At 40.1% G+C, this 25,994-nt stretch overlaps 1 protein-coding gene and 1 long non-coding RNA gene across 8 annotated transcripts in view; one reads left to right on the top strand and one right to left on the bottom strand.

The window, feature by feature from the left end:
• LOC310709730 overlaps positions 1–3,265 on the bottom strand; it is an 80,892-nt gene extending 77,627 nt beyond the window's left edge. Inside the window, exon 1 of the long non-coding RNA XR_014527646.1 lies at positions 3,161–3,265. This is a non-coding gene — a long non-coding RNA (uncharacterized lncRNA). The remainder of the gene's footprint in view (positions 1–3,160) is intronic.
• The window catches only part of LOC310709640 (phosphatidylinositol 3-kinase regulatory subunit gamma), a 248,789-nt gene that overhangs the window by 197,027 nt on the left and 25,768 nt on the right, over positions 1–25,994 (top strand). The window contains exons 1-2 of one of the 7 annotated variants that reach the window (XM_083509584.1): positions 3,456–3,559; positions 4,371–4,531. The exons of 4 other annotated variants lie outside the window; for them this stretch is intronic. In XM_083509584.1, coding sequence (XP_083365710.1) covers positions 4,426–4,531 — 106 coding nt within the window. In that variant the 5' untranslated portion in view covers positions 3,456–3,559; positions 4,371–4,425. Of the gene's footprint in view, positions 1–3,455; positions 3,560–3,680; positions 4,532–25,994 lie in introns of those variants that run through there. 2 more of the 7 variants (XM_083509583.1, XM_083509585.1) reach the window with 2 other exon arrangements.

Here is a 25,994-nt window from a genome sequence, read left to right as displayed (position 1 = left end):
ATTTCTGAAGGTTGCTCTAATTACCTCACTATCTGTACAATTGATAGACGCTATTTCTCAGCTGTGGCCAGGTATCTCTTTAGATCTGACGTTCATTCAAAAGGAGTGATTAAATAGGAACATGTGCCTTAAGAGGAATAAAGTGCCTTAAGAGTATCTGACTAGAACTGAACTCATTATTACTATTATTTGTAAAGTCACACGAAATCTTTTGAGTTGTACGTTGAAGTGTTAAGTTCCAGCTCGCTTCCATCTCTCAAAACAGCTGGAAAGGGCACCGGGGTTACTGGGCTGAACGCCAAAACAAGGAAGCAAAGCGGGTGAGGGAGCAGAGCAGCGGACGTTGTGTGCAGTTTTATCCACGGTGCGTTTGAAACCATAGCTCTCCTTACTGCTGCGTGTTGCCTCTCAATTATTTTCGAATATTCTGTATGGGACGGCTAGATCTTGAGACATCTTCAGCCGACCCAGGAGGTGCCCAGATTTCATCGGTGGCATTCGTAATGCATCACTTGTGTCTATTGTTCATGTGAGTAGTAAAACAGCATTTAGCGAAAGGAAGAAGCGGGGGGGGGGGGTGGAGTCTGATGGGGAAGAACGGAGGTGGGCACTGCAAGCTCTTTCATTCTCCACTCCAGCTCCCCCCTCCCTTTACCCTCTTTTCTTTGTCCCGCTTAGTAACTGAGGCTCCCAACCAATCGCCATCCGGCCGGCTGGATTTCTTTCCTTCCTATTGGGTAGTTCTGCCGAGGGCCGTTCAGCCAATCCTCAAGCTCGATGCTTCCTCTCAGACAAAAGACAAGCAAAGCGGCTCTCGCAAACTGGGCTAACTAATCCGCGTTCTCCTCCCCACCCCCGCCTCTTTCTACCCGCCTGCCGAGCTGGCGTGTATCCTGGCAGCAAGCCAAAGACGTAATATGCGACTTCTTGCCTTAAATAAGGAGAGGAAAGGTAGAATTGTATGCCTATATTTTACACTGGCAACAAATAACACTTCTGCAGCTATCCTAATCAAAGCACTCAGTACCTCTCGTGCCACAAAGTTCAGAAACATACCTAGACCATTTATTTGTCTTGTCACTTTGTCACCTGCTTCAATAACTTGCCTTCATTTGTGGCAGGGTAAAGAAGCTCAGCCTTTGAACAAAATACGCAAACTCCTGTTCCCAAAACTCTAAACCAGTTACGGTAGTTCTGTCTTTGAAGACAGACATTGAAGAATATCCTAAAATTACTTCACCATTTTCACATGTGCAAAACTTAAGCTGACTCATCAAGATAACATGGGTAGCTCCAAGCACAAAGCATGTTTTAACTAGGAAAGTGAATGTAATGGTCTTGTCTATTTATTAAACCTCAGTTTGTAATTAAAAACAATGGTTGCTAGATCGAGGCAGTGGCTTCTCCACAGATGTGAAATCAGGGAATGATTGGCTATAGCTTCCCCAATATATGTACACAACATGAACATGCAGCAATAAGGAATGTGTGCAGTCATCAGACTGTACATGGTAGTGTACAGTTTTTTCCAATATGATATCCCTAAGGACAACAAACAATGTTGTATGGCTAGGATATTTAATCACAAATATAATTGTGAATTACCATTCACATAGGTAGATGCTGCTTAAAACCAAGTTTTCTCTGAAAGTATTCATTGATTCCACGTGTGCATAGTATATTACAAACATTTGGAACCAGATTATCTAGACTATCCTGAATATTATGGGATAACTCCTTCAAAATGTTAAGGACTGTGTGAACACCAGTTTCTGTGAATAACTATCACACATGAACATGTTAGATTTTGAATACTGTAGTTAGAGAGGTGGGAGCAGAAATAGTACTGCAGCCTAGCATTTTACAATCAGTATTTGGCAAGGATGGGCAACAGACCCAGGTTGTTTCAGACTTCACACGTAAGACCTGATCCTAACTAGACAGGTTAAAACATACATGTTAAAAGTATTAGATGAGCAGCTAATTCTACGGGAGTCATTGTCTCACATGTCCTGCCAACAAACTACACAACATGAATTTTACAATTACAGTTCCTCCATCATGAAATGCATATAAAATAACATTGATTAAGCACTCTTCCAAATATTACATCACACCGAGGCACAAACACCGCATCACCCACAATCTGCCACATACATAAATCTGGCTGCAGTCCTATGACTTCATACTTGGAGAAGTAAGCCCCTGTGACTCCTAAGTAAACATGGCCACAATTGGATTGCATTGTCACAAACTTTCAGTCAGTTGCACATAATTAGCCACACCACATTATATGCACCATGCCAATATGATTAAACACTTCCCGTGCACTCAGTCACAGATGTTGTAATATTCACCTATAGAAATTTCACTGAGTTTAATAGAGTGACTGGAGCATATTGCTTCTTATGCATGTAACAAATGTACACAACCAACCAGAATTAGATGTGCTTAGCCACTGCTATATAGAAGGCACAGATAAACTGGGCTTGGTACAGTTTTTTTTTTTCTCTCTCTCTCTCTCTCTCACACACACACACACACACTCCTATTTTCAGGGTTCCCTCCCCCAGTACATGCAGCACCCTACATTTTTGTTCCCTGTGCTTCCAGTAGCCAACCCAATTCATGCACATGTAGAAGAATTTGCTGTGCAGGACCAAGAATGCATGCACTGATTCCTTGCTTCCATTCAAATTAAGTTTTTGTAATGTATTAGATACTAAAACAGTTATGACTCTTATATCCAAGTTGGCCATTTCACATCCCCACAAGTTCAACCATTGTATATGTGCCCATTCACAACTCTCCATAAACCAGATCATGTACACATGACTGGAGTCTCCACATCCCACCAATTTGGAGTAATCCCATTGGAGACACTGGAACTGCTCTGTAGTTGATGGGTTGCTGATTATGGCTTCAGTTATGTTCATACACACTTAGCATATTATATGGCTGCACATCAGCACAGTGAAACACCATGCACACATTAAGTCAGACGGTGTCAGTTTCACACGCATCACACATTAAAATATATAGTCCCTTCGCACAACACAACCGCATTATCCACAAACGTTCATCGTCCCAGTGCAAGCAAATCCAAAGATGGACCATACCAACAAAAAATGTAGGAAGTATGTGGTCAACGGTAACATACCGCTTACTCTCCTGTGCGTTAACCCATGTCAGTCAGCAAGTAAGCACATACTTTCTTGTGCATCGTCTCCTGTGTGCCGTTAGGGAGGGAAAGGGGGATATAGACGGGGCGGGGGGAGTCGATCCTATCTCTGAATGGTCTCTGATGCTGGCGATTTACCTCTGTGCACCGTGGTCTACATTCACAGGGTGCAGGCGAGCGATTGGGCGGCCGGGGGGGGGCACCTATCCATCTTTTGCTGCTCCAGCGGGAGGCTATCTCCCTCATATCGGTACGCTGCCCACCCCACCCTCTGCTACTTTCAGTATGTGTGTGGACTCTTAGAAGAGAGGTGGAGGTAAAGTTGGAAGCAGAGTCTCCCCGGCTCCCGGCTTCGGTTTCTTCGCACGTCCAGACTACGTAGGTGAAATACCCTTTCAGCGCAAGCATGAAAGGGTTAACCGAAGTGGGGGCGGGGTTCTTCCCCCCCCCCCCCGCGCGCGCTCTGCCCCTCACCCACTTCTCTCCCCCCCTTCGGGTAGGCGGAGCTTCATCCCCGGCATAGAGGCGGTTGGCGGCGGTTGGGGCCTCCTCAGAGCGTCTTTAAAATGAATCCGAGTGGGGTTGGGAATAGCCGAGCACCAGAAAGCGCGCGGGGGCCGACGCTGGGCTTGTGCGCGGCGGGAAGCGGGTCGGGAGCTGCTGCTGCTGCTGCTGCTTGCAGCAGTGAGCGCTGGGCTTCGAGGGGGGCAGCGGTGCTGCTGGACTGGCGGCGCTGGGCTTTGCTCTGAGGCGACAGAGAGAAGGGAGACGTTCCCCTTCACTGGCGCACACTCGCTTTGGGGGAAGAGCAGAAGGATTGTTAATATTTTAATATTTTTTTTAGAGAGAGAGAGCGACATTCAGTTTCCTCAAACTTTTCGTTTTAACCAACACAAAACAAAACAAAAATTCTCCTTCTGCCTCCACGCACACGCTTTTCTTTTTGCATATTACGACTAAGTGGCTTCTTTCCACCCTCAGTATCCTCGAAGCAAGGAGGGAATTAAAAAAAAGAGAGAGAACATTTCTTTTGGTTCCTCTCGCTTCCTGAGAGGGGAGTGGTTTTCCTGAAGAGGAAGCCATCGAGTTATTCTTAAATAAAGTTTCACTCCCACTCACCCCCTTTTTTTGTACGTGCTATGGGCGGTTAAGCTTTATTTTGTGGTGTGCTGTTCTATTTATTTAAAAGAAACGAAGCTCACAAAGAGGGATCCCAGAGATCGCCCATCTGCCTGTTTGTCACAATGTACAATACAGTGTGGGATATGGATCGCGATGACACGGACTGGAGGGAGGTGATGATGCCATATTCAACTGAGCTGATATTTTATATCGAAATGGACCCACCAGGTAAGAAGCAACACCTACTTGGTTTAAAAAAAAAGTTTAATTGTGTTTAGGTTTACAATCGTAGTGGTTCTTAAGTGTCGGGCATCTGTATTAAAAGTTTATTGTTCTTCCCTCCAGTGGGACAGGCTTTGGTTCTTCTCTCATTTTCTCTCCTGGAGAAGCAAAGAACAGTACTTGGAGGGGTGTAAACTTTTGCTCTTACTGTGTTCAGCTGTGCCCATTAAGCGAGTCGTTTTCATAAGGCTCGTTTTTGTTAAGAATCGAGAGCTACCTGCTATTAGGCTGCAGAATCCAGAACACACGTTTTCCTTTCCCTTTGCTCCTATTGTAAGTTCTTTGTACCGTGTATCTGTATTCGTAATCTCACCTAAACTCATTTGTTTAAAAATGTTATCTTCTCTATCACTTTCTGACACTAAATGTTTGGTTAATGTTTTTGGTCCTGATGTTTTTGAACTGATTCTTTTAGCTTTTGATTCTATGTTGGCTTCTGTAAGAAAACTTGCAGCCCAGTCCTTTGCTTGTGTGCTCAGGAATAAAATTACACAGATTTCATTTCAGCTTCCTATCATAATAAGCATGCATAGGATTGTAGCTTAAGTACTATGCATTATTTCCAGTGCTGAGAGGTATTGTCCCTACTTCGTTCTGGCGTAGGACTTCTTTTGTTTCTGGAGAGGAATGAGATGTGAGAAGAGCCAGAAGTTAGGTGAATCAGAAAAGGAAGCTGGATCCATTTGACATCACTCCTAGTGAAATTATAGTGGTTGGTGTTTGAAATTGCTGCAGGCTTGTGATTCTTAAAACCATGCTGGTGATGGTTTTAATAAGGAAAAAAGCTACATTACATTTTGGTTAAATTTAATTTGAGATTGTTGTGAGGTGTGTTTTTTTTTATGAAGTTCAGAAAATACACTCCCTTCCATTACTTCAGAGTTCTGGTTGTCATGCAGATATGTGATTCTTTGTGACCTAAGGTGTTTAGGCTGTACCAGCTGAATAATAGAAGTAAAAGTAACCTCAGAGATAATCCAGCTCAGCCAGATACAATAGCATGGTTTCTTGGACTTTATCCACACCAATGATGCTCATTCATGCTTCTCTTAAATCTCCAGAGTGTTCCATAACTTCTTAAGAAAAATTATCCAAGAGTCTTGTCGCATTTGAAATACTAACAAATTTATTATGGCATAAGCTTTCATGGACTCAGGCATACTTTGTCAGCTTGAGTTCACAAAAGCTTATGCCATAATAAATCTGTTAGTAAGGTGCCACAAGATTATTTTGCAAGAGACTAATATGGCTACTCCTCTGGAAATTCTTCAGAAAACTTATTGCTGAATGCATATTGATATTGGCAGCTTCAAACATCAACCAGAAGTCTGTGAAACTGCAGTTGAAATACTTTTTTTTTAAGTTCAGTCCTATCTCTTGGTGCATGTAGCAACCATTCTCTGTTTCCTTTATGATAGCAGTTTTCAATAATCCAGAGAACTATCTTATTTCCTCTTAGGCTGCAATCTTCTACTCACTTACCTGGAAGTAAATCACATTGAACTCAATAGGACTTACTCCCAAGTAGGGAAAGGATTGAGCTGTATAATCTCTAAGCAAAACATGTCCAGTGTTTTTTTGGTTTTTTTTAGTACCTCCTGTGTTGTCATGACCTTCTAATGGCTATCATATTTGTTTTCTGAATTGCTGAAGCATAAGTTAAATTAAAAGTTGGTAATGAAAACTGTGAGCATTTCCTGTGAGGAAGACTGAAATCTGATCAGGACTATATGCTATGTGCACAACAGAGAAAAAAAGAAAATTCTGTACTTTGAATAAACTATGCAAATGAAGCAAACTGGTATAGGTCTACTTTGCATAGTTGTGAACCCAACACTAAGGCTTTCAAGGATTTATAATGTTTGCTAAAGAGAGAGAACATAGAAGCTGGGGATGGAGGGTGACATTAAAATTAGTAATAAGACGATAGTAGGAACATGATAAGGTTAATAATACAGTAGTTATACAGTAGTTATAAGGAGGGGAGCATATGCAAAGCATTAGACCTCTCCTCATATCCATTCAGATTTCTGATGCTTCATCAGACAGTTAAACTTTTTATCAACCACCATGAAAGCTGGGAACTTGATCTGGTGTAAAAAAAAATTAAAACTGACCTCTGCGGATCTGATGTATGTATAAAATAGCATGCAGTCCTTAATACATAGTTATTTGTACTTTTATGATTTGGTTAGCTAGCTGAAATAAATAAATAAATAAAGTATGTATGTATGTATGTATGTATGTATATGATCACGTGTGCATACCTATATCATTTTAAGCTTTTTAACTTGTAGAATATATTTTAAATTCTATTTTTCTTACACATTTCTGTTGTCAGTATCTGTTTAGGTATATCTGTTCCATGTAGCCTTTTAAATTTTGAGTTGTTTTTGGATTGTATTCAGGAGAATGCTACAGTAGATACTGGCCATCTTATTCCAATAGATTGAATTACATTAGATACATTTATCAAAGAACATTTGTGGGATGTGGGACCCCAGAATTTTCCATTCTTGTTCATTATGTTCCACAGTATTTCCAGGAAAAGTGTTTATAGGTTATGTTGGAATGCTTTCTCTAAGACTTCAAGTATGTCTCTTGACCCTACCAGGAACTCTACACCCTGTATTTGAAAACCATTGGAGTTCACTCAATTTTTAAAGAGACTTTCCTAGGTAGTATAGTGCAGGCAAATTCACAAATATGGAAGGAAGACCTTCATGACTCTTACCTCACCACAAACTTTCAGAGTGCTTAGATGTGAGAGAGATATCAGAAGCAAGTGTAAGGAAAGAAAAACGGTTCAGAAGTGATAAGTCTGGCTGTTGCTAAAAATTGAATTTTCATATGTAAAGAATGCCAATGCAATAAATCTTGTCAATTTAATATCCAAACTAGATGAACATTGTTTCATTTTCACCAAAATGTTTATTATAATAGTTGTCATTATTGAGTTCCTTTGCAGAACAACCATGTTAATGCAGTATAGCACTGAATTGATGCAGGCCTCCTAATAGCTGTTTCCAGGATTTTGTTTGAATAACTTTTGGGGTGTATGAGTAACCTACTACATCTAGTGTTGATCAAGTATCTCCATTCACTTCAGTAGCCTGCTGCTAGCATAAATGATTTAAGAATAATAGTCTAGATTGCTGCTAGTTTACTAAATCATAGTTTTTTGTAGTGCAATTTATGGGTGTCAGTCTTAGTCTTCAGTTGTCTAAATATTTCATATTGATAGATTAAAGGCATAGTTGGCTTGGCAGGTGGGTGAAATCTGCATGTCTTCCTCATGAGGGACTTGGATCTGGAAGTAACGATATTAAGCAACGGGCAAGCATTTAGTGGAATAGGTTTGTTTTTCTTATGATGGTCAAAAGCCAGATTTCTATAATATGCTTTTTAAATTATTAAATATATGTAGCTAAATCTTACAATGAAAATAAAAAAATAGAATGGGAAGATAATTTTTACCCCATTATGACTCATTTAGACATAATTGAAAATTGTATATGGGTACTTTACCAATGAGCTCTTACACTTATCAGAGTATATTTAAATAGAGGTACATACCATGGTTTCTCTGGAAAGCTCGTGTACATACTGAGGGCTCTTTCTTTCTTTCTTTCTTTCTTTCTTTCTCTCTCTCTCTCTCTCTCTGTATGTATGTATGTATGTATGTATGTATGTATGTATTTGCAGGAGCATAGGAAGCTGCTTTATATCAAGTAAGGCCACTGGTCAGTCTTGCTCAGAATTGTCTACCAGTGACTGGCAACAGCTCTCCAGGGTTTCAGTCCGGAGGCTTTCCTAGCTTTGTCTGGAGATGCCAGGTTTAAACCCAGGACCTTTTGAATGCAACGTGTGTATTCTGAGGTACAGTCTTCATGTATGATAAAGGGAAGCTACCTAAATTGTCAAGAATATCTCCTCTTGCTCTGCTAGCATTTAATAAGAGATCACTGGCATAATGTATCAGCATTGTTAATGTGGTCTGTGGCAGTGCACATTAGTTGAGTGAGTAGATTACATCATCTCCAGTGTCAGTGAAGCACAGTTGTGGAATGTTCAATAGCTTAGAAACCTATTACCTATTATATGTGAGAATGTATAAATAGGCAAGTTGGTCTGCAAATTTTTAGATCATGTTTTTTCTTAACTAAGTTTAAAACACTTGCCAAGAACCCATTAATAACAATTTAAAAACCGTTTTCAATTGTTAATGGCAACAATTTTCAGCATTTTGTCTAGGGAGAGCTTTTGTGTTGCTTAGGAGTGCTAGAACATTATTTTATGGACTACATTGCCCTAGCTGTTCAGACTTAGCAGAAAATTAACGTCTAGCCAAAGTGTAAGATTTTATACGTGTGTCTTGTGCTGATATCAAGTTGTTGAAGCAAGTTCTTTAAAGATGCAGTAGAAATAGACTATATAAATTCAGAAATACATTAGTGACAGAACTTTATGAATATGAAACTTTATATTACCTCTTCAATCAATTATTGAAGGAATATTGAAGGAATCTTCCCAGGGTGAAAAAAACAGTCATGTAGGTTGGATTGTCCTGAAATCCTGAAATCCATCATAATTATTGAATATTTATTAATTGGATGTTAGTCAATTAGATCGATATGTATTCAAATTAACATTGTTGAAGTTGGCTTTTTTCTCCTTTAAATTTACTGTGCTTCAGAGGTATAAGCTGTGATGCAATAGTCTGTATTCTCAAACACCGCCCCCCATACTTTGCAGTTAGTTGTCAAGTAAGCTCACTTGACAGTGTTATTCCAAAGTGGAGAGGAGCAGGTTTATAAATTCTTGAAAATATTGTTAATGTTTAGCTTTTTAAAATATGATCCTGCAACATCTGAGACTTTGTAAACATTCCCAGTGAGCTCTTGCTTTTAACATGAAGTGCTGCAGTAACAAACTTTGCATTAATGGATTATATTATGTTGAATCTGATTTTGGAGTGGGTCCTTCTAAAGGACATTGACATCAGTTCCTTTTTGACTGTCCATTGAATTATATGACACACTTTTTCTTGACTAGCAAGGATTTGAAAGAATATGTGCTTTCCTTGTCTTCATTTCTGTAGGGTGTTTGTTGCCTGCTTAAAGTATTTCCAACATGCAAATGATAATTTTTGTTGTTGGAAATCTTACGCAAAGGGGAAGGGCTGTAGTTCAGTGGTAGAGCATCTGCTTTGCATGCAAAAGGTTCCAGGTTTAATCTCTAGCATCTTTGCGTAGGGCTGGAAGATACTGCTATGTGAAACCCTGAAGAGCCACTGCTAGTCAGTGTAGAGAATACTGAGCTTGATAGACCATTGGTCTCACTCGTCGTAACTCAGCTACCTGTGTTCTAATGTATAAAAATTAAATGGTCACACACTAAACCACATTTGGCCACAGCTTCTGAGTGTATGCACTCAGTATAAAAGATACATCTGAATTGTCTCATAATCATTTGTATATATGTGTGCTTATGCATGTGCATGTACACCAATGTTATTACAGAGCAATCCAGGCATCTCTACTGCCGAGGACCTCTCCTTGTCCCCTTCCATGGGTCATTTTCCCTCTTAATAGCAAAGTGTTTATCCAAGGACTAAATGTGGAGCAGTTTACATGGATTTGTAAGTAAGCAAGTGACACAAAAATTACCACAAGGAGAAAAAGAAGCAAAACAAAGTGCAGGCACATAGGCAGCTTTCGTGCACTAATTTATATTATCCAATGTCCCTGAAGGCATAACATAAAAGGGCTCCCCCCCCCTTTCTTAAGATGCTCGCAACAGAGGGGCATCAACTCTTCTGCATCGGAGACTTAGGAAGTGACACAAGAGTGCAGGAATGGGCAACTTGTAGTAGAAGGTCAAGAGAAAAATTTTAGAGGTGCCATAGGTAGGATTTTCTTCATTCTTATGAGTCATATTGGTAAGGAGAAAGGAACTCTTTTCTCAGACCGGCTGTGATCCTGTAAGGTCTGTTGCCTTCTTGTTGCACCCGTCTCCCCCACATGTCTAGCATAAGGTGTCTGAATTATTTTGCTCATTATTTTTCTCTTGTCAACAAGTGCTTCTCACATGGGTCATTTTGTTAGATTTGTTTTTATTTGCTACTTTCAGGCCGTAGTATAAGAGGATTTCCTTAGATGAGGCAGCTATGACTTAGCTACTGTTGAGACTTGCTAGCACATCTCTAGCCACTCCTGGAGCCATTGCCCATATGTAAGTGAAAAGTCTGAATGTAGGGCTTTTCCATCGAGCATCCTAGTGCAAATGCTGGGGGGGGGGGTGTGCCTTTCAATATTCTCAAATGCCATAGAAATAGTTCTGTGTGCCATATCTGGTGCATGGACTAAGCTGGAAGCAGAGGAAATATGTGATGTGTCGATTAGTACTTAGAGGGTTCTGCTCTGGAACCCCTTGGGTTAGATTCGACAACTTTAATATTCTGTTTGTACTTGATGCTATGAGTTGTAGGAGGAATAGTTGAGTCTTAGCTGTTTTATCTCTTTAATACTGAAAATAAGAGTGCTAGAGTATATTTATATTGTGGAAGGAACTGTCGAATGCTGAAGAAAACAACAGACTTCAGAACTTAAAATGCCATGGGCTCCTTAACAAAACTTAATTCGGGTCATGAAGGCCTATCAGTTCTGGTACTTCATCTTTCCTTTCTGTTGGGGTTTAAGAGGATATAGTGGGGAGTGTCTGCACATTTCACCAGAACCCCTCTGATATGGCAGAAATGAATGGAAGGGTCACTAAGTACTTTGTACCTCTCGAATCAGGGATGCTATAGGATGGGACACCCTATCTCTGATGCTGCTTTGAAATTATGCACATGCTGGGGTAGAAATTGCAGTAACATCTCTGTGCTGCATTGCGGGCCTCCTGGCTCAGTTGCACATCAGCAAAAAAGATCATATGGATCAGTTGCACATCAATGTGCCGTTGCTCTTAAAATGGATATGTATTTCTGCACTTGTATAACTTGGCCTAAGTGAATATTTATTTTTTTACTAAGTTCTCAACTGCTTGTTCTTTAAAAGTTAGCAATGGTATATTCCATTTGATATGTGATAAACTAATGTGTTTGATAGTTCCACTTCCTTATCTTTGAGGTTTCAAATGGCAGAATCAAAGCTGGTACATTGTACTTTTCAGGCTTAAGCTCATAGTAATGTAATAGCTATGTGTATTCTGTTGGTTAAATAGAACATTCATAAGTGCATGTGTTTCTGAAAAAAATAATGTTGTTGCAGTAAGAACCTCTTCACATGTTTACTTAAAACAGTCTTCACAAGCCTGGTGCCCTCCATAGCAGTGCTGACTGGAGCTAATGGGACTTATAGTCCGAAACATCCGGAGAGCACCTGGTTAGTGGAGTCTGACTTAAAATGTTTTGCGTTGCCTCACTGTACCTTGCTATCAATTAAGCTTACAAAGCTTACAGCAGGGATGGAGAACTTGTTTCAGCCTGAGGGCCAGATTTGACTCTGTCCAACTTTCATAGGTCTGCATTCCAACCTCTGAAAGAAAAAAAAGAAAAGTATCTACCTCTTTTCCCTCCCTCCATTGCCAAACACACTGCACAAGGCATGCAACACACAGTATTCCGTACGTACCAAACAAACACTCAGCAACACACACAGAGAGTCACTTAGTCTCGCAGACTGGACATATAGACACACAGGCAGGGTGTGTGCACACACATACTCAGCATTTCCAACCCTTACTCTCCATTGCTAGGGTGAAGGTGACTGGAAAGCTCTCCCTCTTTCTTTCCTTTAAAGAGGATCTTTAAAGCACAGGCATTTTATCTCCCAATTATAGCATTAAATAGCAAAGTGCTAAGATGGGTTGGGCAATGGGAAATACTGTCTTTTATTTATAAAAGAGGCAGAAAGCTTATTTCTGATCTTAGTGCTATTGTGTTTAACGCCAAGATCATCCCTCTAACTTCTTTTTAAGGGTTAAGGGTTTTTAAGGTTAAGCCCTACAGTTTCTGATCTAATTAATAGATTCTAATAATCAGAATATAGTACAGGGGTCGCCAGCCTTTTGGGGCCCATGAGCAGATTTGTAAATCAGATAAACTGTTGTTGGCAGCACATGTGAAGGAAGTTGAAATGACATGGGATGATTGGCAGGTGGGTGGGGCTTGCTCAGACAGACCTGGTTGGCCAGATTAAGATTAAAATATATTTTCTAGAAGTAGTGAAACAATGTAAACAGAACATGAAAATGAGTAGAAAATATCTACAAAAATACCTTACCTTATACCTCATCTTGCTAAATCGCTGAAAATCCATTTTCTGAAGACTAATAAAGAAGTGCCTATACATATTGATAGAGAGTGCATTCCATAGCCAGCGGTTACAGACTTAGGTTACAATTTGGGACACAAAATGAATATATGTACACTTATGTTTGTAGTATCTCTTCAGTCATCTGCATGTAGCAGAGAATTGTGTGTGGGGGGGTGAGATAGGTATGTTTAGCTATTTTAGTGGCACTCCTGATCTTTAATATAAGTTTCTTAACTGAGTGAAATTAACCATTTGTGACACATTCAAAACCACTAACAGGTATACCCGCGTTAAGGCAGCCAGTCATCTTTGGTACTTTACATGTGGTAAAGCTTTAAAATAAAATGAGAAGTAGCAGGTTATAGCAAAGGTCTGTGGTGAGTTAAGTGATCTTATGTTGGAAACAGTTTTCTGACTTCATCTGCATAAAAAGTTAAATTGACCTACCTATAGTAGTTGTGGAGTTTTATTTGGGGACATATAAATATATTAGGTAAGGGGTTGCCAATGTAGTGCCCATCACTAAGGCCTCCATTGGCACCCATGGGCAGGGCCCCAGACTTTGAGCTTTCATTTAAAAAAGTAAGTCTCTAGCCCTCTAGAAAGAAAGCTGTGAAGCAAAAAGTGGAGGTACCTTTCCAAGTATTTGCTAAATACGTGCCCCCATACCTTTACATACACACCTCAAACCAGCAGTGATGGTAGTGTTATAGCAGGTCCCATTCATATGTGAAGACTTCAGAAGGTTAAACTTGTTTAAATAGGCTTACATTTTTTTCAGAAAAGTGACAAGTTTTGAGAACAGTATGGTTTCCCATGTCCTTGGCCCATTTTATCATAAAGATTTCCTTGATATTATTGCATTACTGTGATGTTTGTATACATATTTTATAACTGATGCTGGCCAAACCATTACTTTGAGGTTTCATTTCTGGATGGTAGCACAGCTTACCTGGTATATGCAAACTTACAGGAGGAAGAGTTACATTTTGTTAGAGGGAAAATAAGAGAAACTAACAAGGACTGTAAATGTAGAATAAATAATTAAATTCTGGAAATCATGGGTTGTATCCATCTGTGTTGCACAGATTGGGGGGGGGGGCGGTGGACAAATAGTGAAAAATTGCTTCCATCCCTTTTCTTACAACGGAAGCTTTATTGTCAGTTGAGCAATGCTGTTGAATACATGCAACCCCTTATCTACACGTCTAAATGACGTAAATTGTTGGCAAACTGGTTTGAAAAGCAGGATATAAACAACTTAAATAAAAACCAAGTTATTGAGAGTTTTTCTCTCTGGCTAAAAAGAATGTAAATCCTGTTTAGAACTCCTTAAGCTGAGTTTGGGCAGCTGCTAGTGCTGGGCCTGAAGCTTCAGCTTCTCAAGCAGAGAGCACAAATTCTTACTCAAGTGTGACATGGACATCATAGAGCTCCTTCAACCCTCTCTGATAATAGCAAGCCCTTCTGCTTAAGAAATATCAGGGAACTTCCTGCTATAAGGTGTATTCTGGTTGTGATTTCTGTAGCAGTCTTACATTAAGGAAGTTGGTTTTGGTGCATGAGTGCCATAGAAAAGTACGTTACTTATTGAAATGTTTGGTACAATAGAGGAGACGGTAGCTGTGTGGTTAGCCAGCCACCTACTTGGTTGGCTCAAGTAGATTAGTGAGTGTCAGCTTCCCTGCACCCCTTAACCCTGTAAAGCAGGGAGAGGTAGCTACAATTGTGCTGCAGCATTCTTCCTGCACACTGGGAAAAATAATGCTGCAGTGCTGTTATTTTTGCCTATGTCACTTGGGAGGGGGGTAGCAGAGCAGAGGGAAGAGCCAGTATGTACAGTAGCAGTTAATATCGCAGCACTCTGCTATGATACTAACTTGACTCTTGATGGCCAGGTACTGCAGAAGGAAAGGAGACCTGGCTGGAAGGAGTGATGAAAGTACTATTGGAGCAGTATGTTGGCGGCAAAAGACTGAGAGATGAAGCTGCAGCAATGATGCCCCTGTATTGCATCGCTGCAAAAAGTGTTGTGGAGATGGGAGGGAAGTGTATTTTTCCTAAACTATTTGTAAGGTTATTATAGAATAATGTGGAAAACAAAATAAAATGCACAATATAGAAAGGAAGAAATTGTGGTTTTATTAAAGATTTTCAGAGTCAACTGAAATAAAGAAGGATTCTGGGTAACTGCAAATTAATGAGACCATTGAAACTGTTCTCTTGAGGTACAACAACTGTAGTTCTTGGCCTCGTTATGCCTTTCTGTAGCAACATTTTGCTTCTTATTCTGAAAATGTTTATAGAGCTATCACTTAAGAGAACTGGAATATGGCTTGTACGTATGACATATTATTTTGTAACTTGTAATAATTGCTTTTTAAAAAAGTGGTATATTAGCAGTGCAGCAGATAACAGACTTTCATTTATATGCATGTGACTAAATGCTGTAGGCTTCACTTCAATGCACACTTATCTGGTGGGATTATTGATTGTGTATATGATGGTTGGTGGTGAATCTCCTTGACATAAGGTGCATTACTGTATTTTTAAATAAACACGTCTTCTGCACAGCTCTTCAAATAGCTACCATTCTTTATCTTTGGGAAACTAAGGGTGCCTACGGGATGCATATAAGGGTGCAGATCTGGAGGAAGAGGCTGAGTAGAACTCACAGCAGTCTTGCCACTCAAGCTAAGCGCCAAATTATAAATTACTCAGGACGTCTACTATTGGCTCTCCCAATGTTTTCTTTACAAATGAAATGCCATAATGGGTTGTCCATTTGATTATAGCAGTGTGTGCATTTAACAATTCCGCATGCCACTAAGCCTTCCAAAATGAACGTCCCAATTTAGATTGCTCCTCCCCAAGCACCTCTGCTGAGGTAGAGAGGAAAATGAAGTAACATGCAGTTTTGCCCTTATAGGCTTACAATTTCTAAAGATACAGGCCTCTATCTAGCATCCAGATTATTTCTTTCCTCGGGGGGGAAAAAAGGCAGTAGAGACTAATTAGTATTATTCTAGATACTCCGGTATCTCCTCTTCCTCATTCTCCAAGGACTTTCCGCTTTACATGAAAACAAATTACAGCATCGTTCAATAGAGATAGAGAGTGTAGATTCTAACTGACATGTAAAGAAGATGCTATTTCTTATGGCTGCTGCAAAAATTGGTTAGTTTTATAGGTCTTGGGTTCATAGTCTACATGTAGTATTATCAAGTTCTTCATCACCTTTGCTGCCGTTCTGGTCAGACACTTGTTGTAGAAGAATGGGGTAACAGTCTACCAGTAAGAACAGAACGGAATCATCCCCACCAAATGCTCCTTTCAGTTGCAAAAAATATAAAAAAATCAAAGCAATGGAAAGAACCCAGCTTGATCTATCTTAGAAGGACACAGAAATAAAAGAGAATGGTTTTGTTTATGTAATGGAGAAAATGTGCTTCCCTGCTGGAAAATTAACTTTAAGATGAGTGTTCAACCTGATAACTGGATTCCATCCAGTTAGTCTGCCTGTAACCATCTGATCTCTTTATTTCAGCTTAATACTCATATGAGGACTTTGTCTCCGGCTTCATGTTGTTCTGAAGGCAGCCCTGTTTAGGGAAGTTTTTAATGTTTTAAGTTTTATTCTGTTTTTAGTGTTCTGTTGGTAGCCGCCCAGAGTAGCCGGGGAAACCCAGTCAGATAGGTGGGGTATAAATAATAAAATTGTTTATTATTATTATTTTTATTAATTCTTTGTATCCTGGGCTTTAACTTTTCTCCTCAGACACATTCTGATTCTCAAAAGTCCAGAAAGCATCAAAGACTTTCAAAATTATGCAAAGAGCATCAAGAGAGTCAGGTCTTGGTGTTCTAACATTTTTTCTTTAGGGGAGAAAAACTATGAGACTGTATGGCATTCTACAAATTGAAAACAACCGACAGACCTTTGCTGCAATCCTATATATTTATAGGATTGAGCTGGGAATAAGCTCAACTGAACATACTGTAACTTCTTGCTGGGGTGGGGGGACGGACATGTATAGAATTGCTCTGTAAGAATGCTCCCATCCCCTAATGCATTCACACAGATCTAGCAAGGGGATTTGCCTGATTTGTGTTGTTGTTATTGAACTGGTTGGTTGTGTCTTTTGATGGGAGATACACCAAAGCTAGTTGCACATGATTACAACTAGAATGTACCTGTGAGTCTTACTTCCTGAGTGGTTTGGGCCGCTGCTGCTGCTGCTGCTGCTGCTGCTGCTGATTTTATTATTATTATTAGAATTTATATACCACCCTAGACCCAGAGGTCTCAGGTCATTTCTCAGAATAAAATCAAAATATAAAATCACAAAATACATAATCAGAATAAAAACAACAACCCAATAACACCCCCCCACACACACACATTTTAAAAGCATATAAAGAACACAGCACTTTGGCGCTCTTGGAAACATGGTTACTTATGTTGTAGATATTGTTGTAGGTTGGGGTGACCCCTCCCCCCTAAACCCTAGAAAATAATAAATGGTAAGATTTTGACTATTTGGGATATGATGGGGAAATACAAGCAGCATAGGAATTCCTCGGCAAGCCTGTGCAAAATGATGTCGCCAAGCTAAGGCCATTGCCAATGCAAGAGAACTGTCCTTCCCTCCTGCCCTGAGGTGTGAACAGACATAGGGGATTTGGAAAGTTGCCAGGGTAAGTGGGCATGATGTCATAGGAAGAGTGGGGCCTTTGGCATGAAGCTTTGGAATAGCTGAAAAAAAGCACAGAACAATCTTGGTTGGCTGGCTGAAGGCAGTTAAGGAGTGATTCCTTGGACTCCAGGGCTGCACTGCTGTGGGGAGCAAGCCCCTCTTAAGATGACCATGTGGTAAGATAGATCTGGATTCCCCCCATCTAAATTCAGGTGTAAATATGTAAATAAATCATATTTATTAAAGATATGACAGCCTCTGCCACATCTTCAGTTCTCCAAAGGAACACAAGACTCTGGTTGAGGGCCAAGACCCCTAGAATCCTGTGCACGGCTTGCAGGGATTGGGGTGGCCTGTAACAGTATTAACAATTGAGCATGTATGGTACGAATGAATTGATATCTTCACACAAAGATGGAGAAATTAAAAAACAGCCATATTTCAATTTCCTTTGTGAAAGCACTGATACAGCTTAGTGCTGATTTTACTCTGCCTAATGCTTATTTGGCTCATCAAACTGGAATTTCCATGAAAGTGGCATCTTTTGTGTGGTTGGTGATATCTGTCAAGTTTTGTGCCTTGGTGTTTGAACTAGTAAAAGAATGCCTGCCACCTGTTGATCAGCTTTAGGATTTCAATTGCTTTTCCGGTACAGCCAATGCTAAATTACTGGGATGAAGTAAAGAAGACCTGTCACCTTTTAAAAAAAGCTATAATTCCTTCAATTCAGTTTTGTTGAGTTTTATTACTAGAGATTAACAAAGCTACAGCACATATTGTTAGCCCAAATTAAACATTACATTTTAGATTCTTCTAGAGAAGAACTGCTCCCTCTTAGAATGGGGAGAACATGTGGGTGGTGGTCTGAGTCCCCATTTTTTGGATCTTAACACAGAATTATTGTTAGATAATACTTCCTACTGAAACAGCTGTAGACATTTAGGGTGAGATGTCTTTGTCAACTTAGCATTACTACCTGGCATGAGACTTGGTTTTGCAGTGCAGGATTTAGGGTGCAAGAAAAGGAATTACAGTAGTACCTCCTGTTACGTAACCCTCTGGTTGGGTTCTTCAGGATGCGAAAACGGCAAACCCGGAAGTATTTGACCGGGTTTCGCCCCACACGCATGCACAGAAGCGGTCCTCAGGTTGCAGAAACCTCGGGATCCGACCGAACCTCCAGAATGAATCCTGTCCGCAACCGGAGGTACCATTGTACATAAAACCATTGAAGTTGCCATGTTTAGATGCATGTACAAAATTAAACTGGGATTTGAATATGCTTGTTCCGAGGGGCAAATTATATTTCTGTTCACACATATTCATCTTAAAGCTACATCCTGCTTCAAAAAAAAAATTTGATCTGATCTGCTCAGTCCATCTAACCTTTATATAATGCAAAATCTTCTTCTAAAGGAGCCTCAGCTATTCAGCACCCCAGGAAAATCATCCTTGGGTCTTGCTGCGACGACTGCTTCATGATGTCACGGTGTGCTTTTAGACTATGCTGCTTGATAAAGGTTGAGAAGGCATGTGAACAGTTGCTGGTCAGTGCTTTAGTACTACTGAATCCTGTGTACTTACCGTACTCAGATATGATCAGAAGAGAAACCAAGCTGATAGTTTTCATAATAAACGATCTAATGTTTTTTCATCTTGCAGATGTTCTAAAGCAAGGCTGCAAGCATATTTCTTTTCTGCAGATAATTGTATTTAGTGATACAGACCCTAGCTTATGAAATGTACTGTAATAAATTACTACTTCAGATATTACAGAACCTCTTGTCTTTGCATTTAAAGAACCATCTAGGCACAAAACTGACAAGTAATATGGGAGATAGTAAAGTTTTCACCACCTTGGGAGCTTTCTTGTACCATTCTAATGTATTAGGGCAGTTCTCAAAATTTTTATTTATTTATTTAATTTCTATACTGCCCTATACCCGAAGGTCTCAGGGCATGAATTCAAATCTGAAACTAATACTGTTAGTTTGGGAACAAGCGGGAGGAGGCAGAAATGGACATAACAAAACACCACTGTGAATTGTTGCACAATGTTTTCCAGAGATCCACAACCAATAACACCACATTAAGTGAGATAAGCTCTTAGATGTAGCATAGCCATGCCCGGTACAGTTAGAAGCCCAAATAGATATTTCTTGAGTTAAGGAGGCTTGCTGTGCCAGTGCTTTAAGAATCTGCTCCAAGAAAAATGCATATATTAAGTTAAATTAACTGGACCCTTTTTATATTGTAATCAAATACTACAATCAGACATGCTGGCTAAACAATAAATAGTCATTTGATGTAATACTGCACAAATGCTTTCAGTTCCCGTGTGTTTTGCTTATGCTATGAAAAAGTTCTGAATAACAGCCAGGCTTTATGTTTCCAGAAATGGGGATCAGCCATTGCCTGTGTATCTCGGGATTATAGGTGCAACCTGATATCCACCTTAAGTTTCATATTTATTTTTAAATTCCCCTCCCTGGTCTTTCTCATCCCCTGCCTTATGTAATAGCTAACCTGACAGATAAGAGAACTTCTGGAAAATTATTCTGTGAGATTTTTGTTGGTCCTAATAAAAAGTATTGCCCAACAGTGGATTTTGGAGTCTTAACTGTTGAAAATAATGTAAATTGCATTAGAAAGAATGTAACTGAATTGCTTCCACTGTCTTGTTATGGATGAGTCATGTCTTTTTCTTTTCATTGCCTTACACATAACTCTGAAGCTTCAATTTGTAGTGTATTTTGAGACATAAAATGTCTTCACACAGAGAGAGGTTTGGAATTTTGTAAAGCAGAAAAGGAAAATCATTTGCAAAAGCTGAGCAGCTATACTGAAAGTACCTGCTAGAAACTCCACAGATACAGTCTATGTACTGACGTCACCAACGTATGATCTCAGTACTGTGCTTTCATTGGCTGAAGTGCTATTTCCTTTCAGAGTCCAGTTTCTCAAATCCCAATCAGAGTTAGCTGAATTCTGAATGCAGGTTGGTCGGTGGTGCTGGCTTAGAGTGGGAGTAGGGTTACTAATAAGCAGGCTTTCGAGAAACCATTCCACTGTGAGAAATGGTGTTTATCTTTGCCTTTGTGAGAAATTGTGTAACTTAGCAGTGCATACCAGCTAGCTATTGAAGTCTAGATCTGATCATGCTTATGTACAAATACAGAAGAAAGGTTTTGTTGATTCACTCACTTTTTAATCTTGAGGAAATGGCTAAACATAGTTTTTTGAACTGCCATTAGTAGCTGTTTCTGCTTCAGTGAACAAATAAAATCTGAGCCTTCTGCGAAATCAGGATTTTCTTTTCTTTTTGCATAAATATGGTTTGGGGTAATTCAGGGGAAGTGCAACTTGCTTGACAATGAAATATTGAATATCAAACATAATTTTATGGAGGAAAAGGCTAAAAGCAATATTTTGAAAAATGAAAGCTGGGTTTTCTAGGATTCTATCAAGAGCACACAAGAGGCAGAAAATAACTTAGAGGAGTAAAAGGTACCCTTTAATTTGTTAGTGCAATTCAACACTAAGTTTTCTAGGTGATTTGGTAGCTGTTGTATTGCTTCAGTGAAACATGGGGAAATCCTCATTTTCATAGTGGACTGTTTTAAGTCTTTATCATTTTATTCCCCTCTCCACAGTAACACATTAAATTATGTTATGCTTGGTGGCTGTAAAATTAAATTTGGGAGCTTATTCTAAAGTCCATGTGCCTATGTACATCCTTACATAATGTTATTTTGGAATTGTTTGAATTTCCTTTTTGTATTTTGTTTATACTATAAACCACCTTGTGTGCATTATATCCCAAAAGGCAGCCTATAAAACCAATACTAAATAAAAAATCAACCGTTATGCTCCTGCATCTCTAGCACTGTTTTAATACTGTCACTTAATTCTGTAATTTACTATTATGCTAGTACTGTTGGAACAGGTGTGGATAGTTCCTGCAAGTGACCAAAGTGACTTGTTAAATCAGAAAATTAAATACTTCACCAATTATGCTTTATAGGATGAAGGATTTGCATTTTTATATTGCAGCTTCGTTCCAAATGGATACTAATTTACCAAGCAGATGCTGATTGACCATAGAAGCTATTGTGTTATATTCGCTGTACAAATAATATCAAAAGGTACAAATGCCTTATAAATGTGAGGACCTAGTGCCAGTCTTGAGGTACCTTCATGGGACTGTTCCATCTTTCCATGAATAGTACCAGTGATTTTAAGAGAGCTTTCAATGTAGCAAATAAATTAAGATATTTTAATGTTAAGAAAATATAAGCCTTTTGCAACCAGTTTCCCACTCATTTTCAACAAGATACATTCCTTTATAAACAAGTATTTTTCAAGTGCAGAATCATTTCTCATTCTTTCCCTGTGGTATTCCCCACCTCCTTGCTTTGTGGTGTGCAGACCACCAAAAAAAGGAGGTGGTTTTGAGGTTCCTCCCACTCCCAATATACAAAATAAGTCTTACTTTGCCTTATTTTGTCTAATGTCTCTTTAAGTTCTTAATATTTAGGATTGGTCTTCTTTCTGCCCTTGTAGGTAGGAAGGCATTCAGCACTGGTTTGGGTCCACCACCAGGGGTAAAAGGCTTTTTCTGAGAGGCAGAAACTTCCTGCCAGTCCCTGCTGTTTCCAGCCTGGGACAGTGGACAGGCTTTTATGGAGTCCTGAAAAGAGAGAGAGGCAAGAGCAAAGAGGGCTTTCTAGCCTCAGAACTGTTGGAGCCTTTTATCACTCCTTGCGGTTTACTCCCTCTGTGCCAGTTCCGTAAGAAAAACCAAGGAGGACTGCAGGAAGCTGCTCTCCAGCACCCTTTTTGTGCCATAGAGACTAGCTGGATTCCTCAGCCTCCACCGCATCCAAAGGCAGGGACCACGGGCACCAGTCTGGCAATATAGAAGAATGTTTGGGTAGGAAGCTTCATCTCAATTTGCTTCTTGGGGAAATGTGCTACTGCTGCATGGCAACAATGGCCAGTGGGGAGGGGATTTAAAACCATTAAATTAACACGAGGTTTTATTTTATTTTTTTAAAAAAAACCTAGAATATCCTGTAGAGCTTAGAGAAAAATAGGAATACGACAAAGCAAAAATGTGTGGTCCTTGTATTTCCTACTTCCAGTAAAATGGCAATTTGGTAATTTCGAGCTAGAAAAGGTCTTGGGCAGGAGGGTGAAGCAGTGACCTCGTGACCAACTGTCCATGTAGACTACCCAGTCTGTTTGGTTTGGTGTTTGTTTTTTTTAAGTATAGGGAAATATTTCAGAGTCCCATGGTGTGTAGTTTACACTTTGGTTCAATATGTTTGTATTCTGTTCAACAAAATAGGGATGTACTTTTAGGTGCCCTGGTGGGACATTTTAATTTGGAGATATAGGGAATGCTTCCCTTCTGATTGTCAGCAGCATTTGTTATTGTGGACCATAATATCTTACTGCATCATCTGGAACATCTAGTAGATGTTGGCATCTCACTGATTTCACTCTGTGTCATTTTGTTAGAACAATCCCAGATGGTGGTTAGTATAGAAGCCAGCCCATCCTCTGGGAGATGTAATAGTGGGTTCCATTGGCATCAGTTTTATCACCTATATTACTTAATATATCTATAAAGCCACCAGGAGAGATAATGCAGAACTTTGTGGTTAGGTATAATCAATATACTGCTGTCACTACATCAAGCTTTATTTTTCTTTAAGCAACTTCTCTGAATTGGTTGGTGGAAGCTCTCTTAAGGTAGATGACAAGTTAACAAGCAAAAGTTGAATCAAGACAAGGTGGAGATTATGTTGACTGGGAGGCTTGAGGCTCTGAGAGTGTGAAGTGTACCTATTATCAGTAGTATTATTTGTTGCTTTATTGGAGGAGGTATGCATCTTGAATCAATTCCTTCCCATGGAAAAGCAGTGTCCTTTCCAACCACCCCCAGTTGCATCTGATATGCTGCTGTTATGCTTTTTTAGTGGAGGTAGAGAACTTGCACCAAGTTATCTATACCTTTGTAATTTCCAGGATTCACTACTGCTGTGTGCCATAAGTGGGGTTGCTGAAGACTATTCAAATACTGTACTGCAGTTAGTGCAGAATGTCATATGCCTGCCTGTTTGTGGGGGATGGCAGATGGAAACATAATTGACTCTATTTTGCCAGTTGCACTGCTGCTGTTGAAGTTCTTGGCCCAATTTCATATGCTGATTTTTGAATTTATGTATTTATAAATGTATTTGCCGTTATTGGTTGCAGCTGGAGAAAGAAGGGTTAACTGCCTAATTGTTGCATGGGTGATTTTCCTAAAGGGTGCACCTGGAAAGGGAAAAATTAACTCTGTCTTCCCCAGCTGCAAACTCCTCAAGCTCACCCTCCAGCAATTGGACTTGAAAAAGACCACTCCACATTAGAGCCCATTAACTTTTTAAGATCTTCATTGAGAACTTCCCTGTTGCTCTCCTACCAGGGAGGTTATTTGTTAATGGTAAGCAGAGTGTTATTTGGGCTGCACCAGCTTTGTGAAATGAATGAACACACCACCACCACATATGATTTTTCTTCCTTCCTTTCCTTTAGATGCAAGTCCCATTTGTTTGGGAATATTAGATGGGGGGAGGAATTTGATTTGGTTTTGATGTTCACTTTGAATGAAATGGTTTTAAACTGAAGTTGTCAGTGGCCTTAAGCAATTGTAGAAAGGTAAGATATAAATATTTTAAATTAAGAAATAACTTGTGTCACAGAATGTCCAAGTAAAACAGTGTAGAGTAAGGGAGATTGACTGAACTAAACCCTTATTTGTGTGCTGCTTGTCATTTAGGCCATCTTCCCATTCTTCCACATGGAGTACTTAGCACATCAGGCTTGTACACAAATATCTTATTCAAGTTTCTGGGTGTGCATAAACTGCACAAATAAGCCTGAGTTGCTAGGTGCTCTGTAAAGTGGAGCAGAAAGCCTTAGGTTGCCTTCTGTTCAGCTTGTGCATCTAGCGGAAATGCAGCATTGCAAGAGCAACATGGATTGATCCTCCAAAAGGTCTAGCACTCTCCTCTCCATATGTGTGTGTTCAAATTAACTGTTGGCAGGTGTACCTGGCCTTCTGAAAATGCCCAGCTGCACACAGGTCCACTCCTGAGTTATTCACAAGCTGCCAGGAACTCGGGAAGGACTCTCAAACATGTGAAGGGGATGAGCCGTACACAGCCAGTCTCATCCTCAGGCAGAACGAAATACTTAACCCCAGGCAGCAGGGGCAGGAAATGGCAGCCTGCCCTCCAGCTCTTATGCTGGCATTCTGTCCTGAGGTGCAATGGAGGGTCCACTTTTGTTATTCTTGAAATGAATTATTATTATTTATTAATTTGTACCCCGCCCATCTGGCTGGACCTCCCCAGCCATTCTGGGAGGCTTCCAACAAAGATTAAAAATATATTAAAATGTCACACATTAAAAACTTCCCTGAACAGGGCTGCCTTCAGATGTCTTCTAAATGTCAGGTAGTTGTTTATCTCTTTGACATCTGATGGGAGGGCGTTCCACAGGGCGGGCACCACTACCGAGAAGGCCTTCTGCCTGGTTTCCTGTAGCTTTGCTTCTCGCAGTAGGGAACTGCCAGAAGGCCCGTGGCGCTGGACCTCAGCCTCCAGGCAGAACGATGGGGGGTTGAGACGCTCCTTCAGGTATACTGGGCCGAGGCCGTTTAGGGCTTTAAAGGTCAACACCAACACTTTGAATTGTGCTCGGAAACGTACTGGGAGCCAATGTAGGTCTTTCAAGATTGGTGTTATGTGGTCTTAGCGGCTGCCCCCAGTCATCAATCTAGCTGCCTCGTTCTGGATTAGTTGTAGTTTCCGGGTCACCTTCAAAGGTAGCCCCACGTAGAGCACATTGCAGTAGTCCAAGTGGGAGATAACCAAAGCATGCACCACTCCGGCGAGACAGTCTGAAAAGCAATATATAAATTCTTTTAATAGTGAATAAATAAATATTTGCAAGCTGACCTATGTGTAACAAAAACTAAATCTCACTGACAAATTTAACAACTCTAAAACTGAACTGGTCCCTCAGGGTAGAACTGCATGATTCAGGGGTGCTCTGTTAGAGTGCTGATTGTATTTGGTGCTGACTGTTGGATGACTCTGTCTCCCCCCCTCTATATGAATGGTTCCCCCCATGTATTGTCAGAATAAGTCAATCTAGTGGGTGTCAGCACCCCTAAATGAGAGGTAGTATTGGGGTTATAGTACCCCAGATGAGAGGTAGAGTAGGCTTCCTGAGATTTACCTTCTCTCATTATCTTTTCTCTATCCCCTCCTTTCCTCTGCCTTCCCCTATGTAGTTTTCTTTCTTTGTGTACTGGTTGGCTGATTGCTATATGTT

This window comes from Podarcis liolepis, assembly GCF_965112155.1.
Source record: "Podarcis liolepis genome assembly, chromosome: 6".
Classification (NCBI taxonomy): domain Eukaryota; kingdom Metazoa; phylum Chordata; class Lepidosauria; order Squamata; family Lacertidae; genus Podarcis; species Podarcis liolepis.
Note: the sequence above shows the minus strand (reverse complement) of the source record. Positions and strands in the feature narration are given on the sequence as shown.